The following is an 8,766-nucleotide window of genomic DNA, read 5'->3' on the forward strand; positions in this document are numbered from 1 at the left end:
GCCTACATCGATTATCATATGGATGGAGATGTAGGCCATTACGCCAAAGAAGATTGTGCAAATCAAAGTGCAAGAACTTGTTTTGCACAGATTCGATCCTCGAGATCCAAGTTTGATAAGGGCGCCAGACAATGCAGGCAAACTCCTAAATTGACCGTACAAGGGCACAGTAGAGCGATCGCAGGCAGTACGAAATCCATTGGCAATTTTCATTATAAAGCACGTTTCTAGGAACTTTTTTCAAATGGGCGTAACTGATCTGACCTTGATTTTTGGAACGGCGATTTCCAGAGCGCTTTTCACACATCTTCGACATCTACTATCGTCACTCGGGGCTTTCATATTTTTATTTTTGTTAGTAATAGATCTCACTTCATCCAAATTAGTTCCCAAAGAAAAGTGAAAAACACTCTCTTGATTGAGAATTTTTAATCCTCCGCGTGACTAGATCCTCAATAGGGCTAAGTGAGACCTAGACTAAAATGATAAGCGCAAATCTACCGAAATGGTATTAATAGGGACGAATAAAGCGACATTTTGCATACAACATACAAGTCGAATTACCAAAAAAGAAAGTTGTGGTCAAATTTACTGCATTTGACTGCATCGGAATAAAGCCTGGTATGAGGACCACAACACAAATCTTAACATGTATTCTGAATTCTGGGATCCGTATGAGCAGTGTAGTAATAAATCCAGACCAATACGTCATAAAATAATGAAATGACAGCCATTTGAGTTTTCTTCCTTTAGTTATGCCGATACGGGTTAAGACTGGAGATCCAACTCGATTCCCGATACTCGTGTTAAATAAAAACGGTTCGTATTAGAATACGAACTCAGGTTGTAATTCAAATCAGCAACATAAAACTTTATTGAATTTCCATGTTAGAATTTTATGAACTATTTGGCATTGTTGGAATTTTATGAACTATATGAATTATATCAGTTTGGCGTTACCAACGTGTATCTGACCGATGTGTCTCAAGTACTGATTCCATAACATATAAAAATCTCAGGACATTCGATTCAAGTCTATTTTTATTTAATTCCAAGGCGAATTATATTTAATCATTTTCACCAATTCGACCCTATGCACCACATGAGATACCCAAGATTTGAAGAAGATATTAGCTCGAAAGCTCCTTGATAACCTGCCCTGCTATAACCAAACGTTGAATTTCCGACGTGCCTTCGTAGATCTCCGTTATTCTTGCATCACGGTAGTACCGCTCCGCTGGCATATCCGACACGTATCCCATTCCACCCAGAATCTGTATGCACTGATGAGAACAGAATGTAGCCGTCTCTGAAGCGGCCAGTTTGGCTTGTGCAGCCTGCTTCGTAAACGGCTTTTTGTTGTCCTTGAGCCAAGCTGCTCGCCACGTTAGCAATCGGGCGGACTCAATTCGCAGCGACATATCTGCAATCTTCATTTGAATAGCTTGAAGCTTGGAAATCGGCTTACCGAATGCAATTCGCTTGGTTGCATAGTCCACCGCACATTCCAAGGAAGCTTGAGCAATTCCTAAAGCTTGAGCTGCTATCCCTATGCGCCCGCTGTCCAATCCTTGCATGGCGATCTTGAATCCGTACCCTGGTTCTCCCAACAAATTTTCTTTGGGTATCTCGCAATCTTCGAAAATCAATTGACAAACTGATGACCCTCTTAATCCCATTTTGTCTTCCTTTTTCCCACGGCTAATTCCTTTCGAGTCCATTGGTACTATGAACGTCGAGATGCCTTTGTGTTTCAAACTTTTGTCGGTTGTTGCAAATAGGATAGCATTACCTGCTTCATAACCGCCAGATATCCAACATTTGGTTCCATTAATCACCCAACGGTCACCTTTCAACGTGGCAGTGGTCGACGCTGCTCCAGCATCCGATCCATTCCCTGGTTCAGATAATGCAAAACATCCAAATTTCTTGCCATCCGTATAGCCGGGAATAAATTGCTGTTTCTGCTCCTCTGTGCCGAACTTTTCCAATAGTCCCAGATAGAGCGTGTTGTGAATAGACATCGTTCCTCCAATCACTGGCGATCCACGCGAGATCTCCTCTATTGCGATGGCATACGCTTGATAGTCTAGACCGGTTCCACCGTACTTCTCACTGAGCACAATCGACATCAATCCCAGATCCCCTGCCATGGCAACTTGTTTCGCAGGGTAGAACTGTTCGCGATCAACCTGGGCAGCAATTGGCACCAATTCAGCATCGGTAAAATCTCTGCATGTCTTCTGGAGCATCTGGTGAGTTTCGGATAGCGCTGTTAGACACGCGATTGATCTGTTGTTGATGGTCGTCCATGATCTTGAACCTGCTGATGATAAACAAAAAATGTCGCTAAAATCATTAGAGTATCATTTAACGCTTACCCAGTCGAGTAACCAATCTAGTGCAATGCATTCTATTAAGTGATTAAAAGCAGCAGCTAATCAGACGCAATTCGTCTTATCGGTGTAAAAATAGCGACTGAGTCGAGTAAGTACATATGTTTCAAACAAACTGTTCTCTGCTCCTCGGACAGTTGAACTGTGTGACTTTGCATATGAATGAACCTCCGAGCCGCGCTGAGGCGTCTGCGAATCTCATTCACCAACATTGATTGAGGAAGGTTTTTTCACGCGTAAAAACGCCACATGTAGTGGGCTTTATTGAAGGAATTACTTCATGGTTGTGATGGTGTATGAATGCGAATGTGAATGAAAAAAATAATCATTAATAATTATTGCGCTCAGTTGAATGCTGGAAGTATCTACATGAGTTCAGTTAGTTTATTTCCAAATATTATGCATTGAATCAGATATAACTACTAAATGAGACAGCAGGATATGATATTGTTGACCATAAATAAAATATCTGTTTAGACTGTATATTGTATATTTTTGTCTACGTTCGAATAAATGTTTGATCACAGTGGATGGTATATCTTAAAAGTAGGTTTGTTATGCATATCAACTTATATGATTCTACTCGAAGAGCTGAATGAAAACGAAAAGCTACACAAGCGACACCAAATGTATATATATTACCCCTATTCTTGTTTACGGATGAACGGAGCATTCGAACGAATCTGATTCGTTCGAACGGTTTCCCTATCTGATTTTGCTGGCGTAAACGAGAATGCGCATCAACTTTCGTTCGAAAGCTGGTTCAAACGAAAACACGAATACGGGTGTATATTTTTTCTGTATACTTATAATATAACTTTACATTTTTCTCGCACTTTACGTCAATCAATTTTCAACTTTATTTCATTTTGAATTTCATAAAGGCATTTTAATAACGCCACCCCATACTATACCATGAAGGATTTTGATGATGTCACCACCATGCTAAAAGATTGATGTGTGTACTGTACACAAAAAAAAGATAATGGCAATTCGGTCAGTAATTATATAATCATTTGTTTTACTTTTTATTATCATTCATTGCCAAAACATTAAGCGATGGGTTATTGCTCGTTTATATACCTGAGATACGACTGAAATGCTGCCTAATAGTTCTTTTATTTTAAGGCTTGGCATTCACGTCTATTTACTAAATTACGATAGAATAAATCGACCATGCAATACACTGCGAATTTGTTTATATCATGTCTGAAGGCTATAGCCAATATCAATCTGTTGCTACTTTTGAATGAAGTGATAACCCTAATTACATAACGAACAGAACTGATTCGTGTCTACTTTTTACAATGCATATGAATTCTATGATCAAAAGATCTACTACGCGGACAATTCTTTTATAACTTGGCCCGCAATGACCAGCCGTTGAATCTCCGACGTGCCTTCATATATTTCCGTAATCCTCGCATCACGATAATGGCGCTCGGCTGGCATATCCGACACGTAGCCCATTCCTCCTAAAATCTGAATGCACTGATGAGCACAGAAGGTGGCGGCTTCCGAGGCTGCCAATTTTCCCATAGCTGCTTCCTTGGTAAACGGCTTCTTGTTATCCTTCAGCCAGGCCGCACGCCACGTGAGTAAACGGGCCGATTCGAGATTTAGTGACATGTCAGCGATCTTTTGCTGAATGGCTTGAAGTTTCGAGATAGGCTTACCAAACGCGATTCGTTTGTTGGCATAATCGACAGCACATTCCAGAGACGCTTGGGCAATTCCCAGGGCCTGACTAGCGATACCGATACGGCCGGAATCCAGGGTTTGCATGGCAATTTTGAACCCAAATCCTGGCTCCCCAAGCAGATTTTCCTTGGGAATTTCGCAGTCTTCGAAGATAAGTTGGGCTGTTGAAGATCCCCGAATCCCTAGTTTGTCTTCTTTCTTACCAAGGGTGAAACCAGGAGTGCCCTTCGGAACAATAAATGCGGATATTCCTTTATGTTTGAGACTTTTGTCGGTGGTGGCAAAGACTACAGCACTCTCCGCTTCATAAGCGTTCGTGATCCAACACTTCGTTCCGTTGAGCACCCACCGATCTGATTTCAATGAAGCTACTGTAGACGCGGCTCCTGCATCCGATCCGTTACCCGGCTCAGACAGTGCAAAACATCCCACCTTTTTTCCATCGGTATATCCAGCCACATATTTCTGCTTCTGTTCCTCGTTTCCGAAGTAATCGATCGGTCCAAGATACAGGGAGTTATTCACCGACATAATTACGCCAGCCGATGCGCATCCTCGAGAGATTTCCTCCAACGCAATCGCATACGCCAGATAGTCCAATCCGGTTCCTCCGTATTTCTCATTAACGGCGATCGCCATCAATCCCAGCTCACCCATTTTCTCGACTTGCTCGCCCGGGTACAGGTGCTCCCGATCGATCTTTGCCGCGATTGGAACTAGCTCATTATCGGCAAAATCGCGACAAGTTTTCTGCAGCATCTGGTGCGTCTCCGAGAGCCCCGATAGGCTCGCGATTGATCGTTTGCTCCATAAGTTCAGTCCTGCACAGGCGATCGAACGTGCAAAGGTTAATTGAATGATTGCGGGTGTGCTAACTTGTTGATCATGATTGAAGATAATTTACCTAATTTGGCTGTATTCCTGAGAGTGAACATTATATAATTATCCAAGAAGTATCACAACTGGTAACGTGGTATTATTGAAAGAAAAATCTTCTAATTGAAAAACCAAAATGCAAAAAAAAATCACTGATATAAGGAACTGTAACTTTTAGCTTGTCTCTCCACCGGTGCACGACAGACAGTGCGATATAAGGAAGGCAGAAGGGTGATTATTGCCTTGCAATTGTATAGGGCATTCGTCGCAGAGTAGTTTATTCTGTTTCTTCGACTCGTTCGTACAAATCTCACATGTACAAATCTATACATCCAATTTGTTTCGAGTGGAAGGGATACATGGGATAAATCGAATAGGTGAACAAGAAGTGAGCAAATTTAATTGAGTTGATGAGTAGTGAGATGTTCAAAATGGAAGTTAAATTTAATTTTAATTGATTTTTCACAAATATTTTATTTTATTATATCAATTTAATTAAGTATTGCGCAAACAAGTATGTTTCATATATTTTTAATTTATTTTAGGATTTTTTTTATTATTCTATTTATTTTTGTCAAATATTTGTCCTAGTTATCAGTCACAGTCATATCAGTGTAGATGTCTGACTGTGTTTTGCGTATATTTAACTTTTAATCAAAAAAATGTGGCTCTGATAGTCTAATCAGTAAAAGGCACGGCCTTACCGAGTAGAAGGCGGCGATCTATAAAAAAAACTGCGCAAAGCTCGTAGCGAAGTAAGGGGATTGTTGTCCTTCAGACTTCAGCTCAATTTTTGTATAGTACGGCTTCAAGTCCCGCATTGATTGTATACAGAGCCGTAGCGTAGAGTCCCAGCGCCCTTGGCGAAACCATCGTAGGGCGCCCTTCACTTACTAAGAGAAAAAGCCCAAATTTTACATTCAGGGGCTGAATAATCGGGGTTCAGGCGAATCGAACCAAGTGCCAATGGAAAATTAACCATTGGACAAATTTTCGTCTAGCAGCGGCTCTCAACCTTTTTGTTGAAGGGTACACCCCTTGAAACCTTGACATTGCTTGAGGCACCTACTAGGATTTTTTGCTGAGAATTCATATCTTTGTCATAATTCTATTTAACCGTTTGAAAACGTGAAAATGTATCCGGTAACTGACAGAGAAGATTGACTATTGGATTTTCATTTGGGTTCTGTTCGTTGACTGGATATTGTCTCAGAAGCTTTCCTCCAAAATATTTTTGAACAGATCCCGTGGGAATGCTTGAAAAGACACATTTTCACGCTATTTTGTTCAAAAGATTGTGGTTCCTTTTAATTTATCTTTCCTTTTCGTCATTTTCTAGATTTCTTAATTTTTTTAATGAAATTGTACAAAAAATCTCTAACGGGACAGAGCTCTTTCCTGGAGTTCCTCGAGAATTTTTGAAGTGAATGCACTGAAGTCGCTGCAGATATATGTTTGACTGAGTATCTACGGGTTTCTCGAGTTTCACTTGAAATAACCTCCCGAAGGGATTTATCCAAAGATTCAGCCAAAGAATTATCAAACATGTTTCCATGCATTCGTCAATAAATTCGATAAGATAGTTCTTTTGAAGCCTCTTAGGAAGGATGCATTAATTACGTAACGCAAAAATTGGGAATTTTTCGACCTCCCCCCCCCCCCATTGACGAACTTTTTGTATGAGGCATATGAAAATTTTGTATGGATCGTCACACTTCGCCTAACACCACCCCCTCTCCCTCTGAGAGTTACGTAATTTGTGGATGCTCCCTTATTCAGAGTGTTTTATGCACTTTGCAAAGTAAATTACTTTAGATTTTGTTACATGAATTATCTGAATGTTCAATCAAGAAGTTTCACGAAGCGTGACCTAGTCAAGTAGCAAAACCCATTATATTCTTATGTGCCACCAACTATATAAATAGAACATTCCCGATTACTTTTGTAAATTATGATGGAACGCATCGGTTTTGTTTGATAATTGTTGAAGAAGCGTAAATCATCAAGCTGGTATAGTCTTGATTCGCTGATTTGGATATTGATAGACGAATCACTATATGATTAGGCCAGCGCTGTTTGGGCCACAACCTGACTAAAAACACTTCCATATCGAAATGCAATAATTTAGAAAATTATCCCTGGATATCATTTCTGAGGTTTTCATCGTACACGTCTAGTCCAAATGTCTGCCATTTGACTCAAATGAAAACATAATACATAGGCTAGATGTGCCAGTTGTGGCTATAGCACCAGTTGTCGCACTATAGTGCTTTGTATGCGAAATGGCCAATCAAATCACCACAAAACAAGTTCAGTTCGATAAAGCATATTCATATGATACGATAACACCTTTGATCTCCTCCAAAATAAGCAAAGCATAATTGTAAAAACTCAAAGGTGCAGCCCAATCGGGTTGTACGCAAAGGTGACGTTGAACTACGTAGGTGTATTTAATATACAGGTATTCGACTTTTCTGTTCGATGAGGCCAAAGCAAGCGTTTTCAAGCCAAGGGTGAATCTGTTTTCGTTATTTATCCTGTGCTCCTGAGATTGAATGAGCAATACAAACCCTGGTGATGTATATAATTTTAAACCAACTTTTGAAAACGATGATAGAAATTGAATTTTCAAATAATCGAGGATGAACAACACTCTCAAGCGATCACATATCCAAATTATCAATTGATAAAAACTCGCTAGAGAGTAAGAATCGTTCGATAATTGTATTTCTATTCGAAGTATTGGTAAATACTACTTTTGAACTTATTTTTTTATATAACACCGAAACACAATGCCAAACATCCGATTGAACTACAATGTTTACATTAAATTGGTCACAACCGACCCAAACTGGAACAGTGGCTAAGCACCCGCCACTAAGTCAGTCTAAATCCCCGGTGGCTCATTACAGAAAAGCCCATCGTGCACACTCAGTTTTATTTCTGCAGCTCGGCAAAATCCGCACAGCCGTGCGCCAGCAAAATAAAAACTGATATTCCGGCAAAATGGCGTTTGTTAGCTGATTTTCGGCAAATTATTTGCTGATTTCCAGCAATTTTGACAGAAATCTCGGCAAAAACATGTTTGCTGGGGCACGGCTGTGCAAATCTTGGTAAAAGTTGACCATATTGCTGAGATCCCGGTAAAAAAAATTAAGTGTGTGGAAGCTGAGATGTCAACGGCGTTTGGTGCTCATTCTATGGACGAAGTCAGAGTAGACGCGACAATGTAGTTTGCAGGGACAGAAAAAGTCAGTTCAACTACACTCAAACAGCTGACATCCAACACACAATCAAGTCGTTAGTCCTTCCCGAATTTGAATGTGCGAATGAATAGGACGGCATGTGCACGAACAGCAGCAAGCGTCGACTCTCGGTGTCAGCGTTGTTTTGTGCGGTGTCAAAATAAATCTTCAGCTTGACACATTGATATTCAATTTGAAATCTCAAAATATGAATATCATTTCATACTGCGGTGCATGGATTCAACATTTTGAAGTCAGATTCCTGAAATATATGCATCTGTTTAGTATATAAAGTAAAATAATCATCATTTATCGGTGCAAATTAACCGCAATTCAAAATATTCATTTCAGCCCCGGTAGATATTCATTTTTTGCGCTCGATTATCAATCGGCTATTGAAGATCGGGCGGTAAATTTGGTATGGAAGTTTGACAGCATGCTGCGAGATGTTCGTGCCTGCATCGCCGAGCGTCTGATCAAAACAAACACGAATCTATGACGAAGCTCCCTACTGAGCATCTATGCAACTGATAGTAAAACGAAGATTT

At 40.2% G+C, this 8,766-nt stretch overlaps 2 protein-coding genes across 3 annotated transcripts; both read right to left on the minus strand.

Annotated features, from left to right (window-relative positions):
- Positions 1-850: 850 nt before the first annotated feature.
- On the minus strand, positions 851-2,542 carry LOC134226868 (short-chain specific acyl-CoA dehydrogenase, mitochondrial-like). Of its 2 annotated transcripts, none has more exons than XM_062707922.1 (2): positions 2,382-2,542; positions 851-2,323 (listed from the first exon to the last, which is right to left on the minus strand). In XM_062707922.1, exons 1-2 carry the CDS (start codon positions 2,410-2,412, stop codon positions 1,131-1,133), a joined length of 1,224 nt encoding a protein of 407 aa, XP_062563906.1. In that variant the 5' UTR covers positions 2,413-2,542; the 3' UTR covers positions 851-1,130. The 2 variants fall into 2 exon arrangements, with proteins under 2 accessions (XP_062563906.1, XP_062563905.1); XM_062707921.1 differs by having other exon boundaries at positions 851-2,326.
- Positions 2,543-3,562: 1,020 nt separating this feature from the next.
- On the minus strand, positions 3,563-5,222 carry LOC134219194 (short-chain specific acyl-CoA dehydrogenase, mitochondrial-like). The gene is made up of 2 exons (XM_062697893.1): positions 5,002-5,222; positions 3,563-4,918 (listed from the first exon to the last, which is right to left on the minus strand). The coding sequence occupies exons 1-2, from the start codon at positions 5,030-5,032 to the stop codon at positions 3,735-3,737; spliced, it is 1,215 nt and encodes a 404-aa protein (XP_062553877.1). The 5' UTR covers positions 5,033-5,222; the 3' UTR covers positions 3,563-3,734.
- Between the last annotated feature and the right edge of the window lie 3,544 nt (positions 5,223-8,766).

Source organism: Armigeres subalbatus, chromosome 3, assembly GCF_024139115.2.
Source record: "Armigeres subalbatus isolate Guangzhou_Male chromosome 3, GZ_Asu_2, whole genome shotgun sequence".
In the NCBI taxonomy this organism is placed as follows: Eukaryota; Metazoa; Arthropoda; class Insecta; order Diptera; family Culicidae; genus Armigeres; species Armigeres subalbatus.

Coding starts and splice junctions, on each gene's coding strand:
- LOC134226868 (XM_062707921.1), bottom strand. CDS start 2,412: ATGCATTGCACTAGATTGGTTACTCGACTGG. Junction 2,327..2,381: donor TAGATTGGTTACTCGACTGG/GTAAGCGTTAAA, acceptor GTTTATCATCAG/CAGGTTCAAGATCATGGACG.
- LOC134219194 (XM_062697893.1), bottom strand. CDS start 5,032: ATGTTCACTCTCAGGAATACAGCCAAATTAG. Junction 4,919..5,001: donor CAGGAATACAGCCAAATTAG/GTAAATTATCTT, acceptor TCGCCTGTGCAG/GACTGAACTTATGGAGCAAA.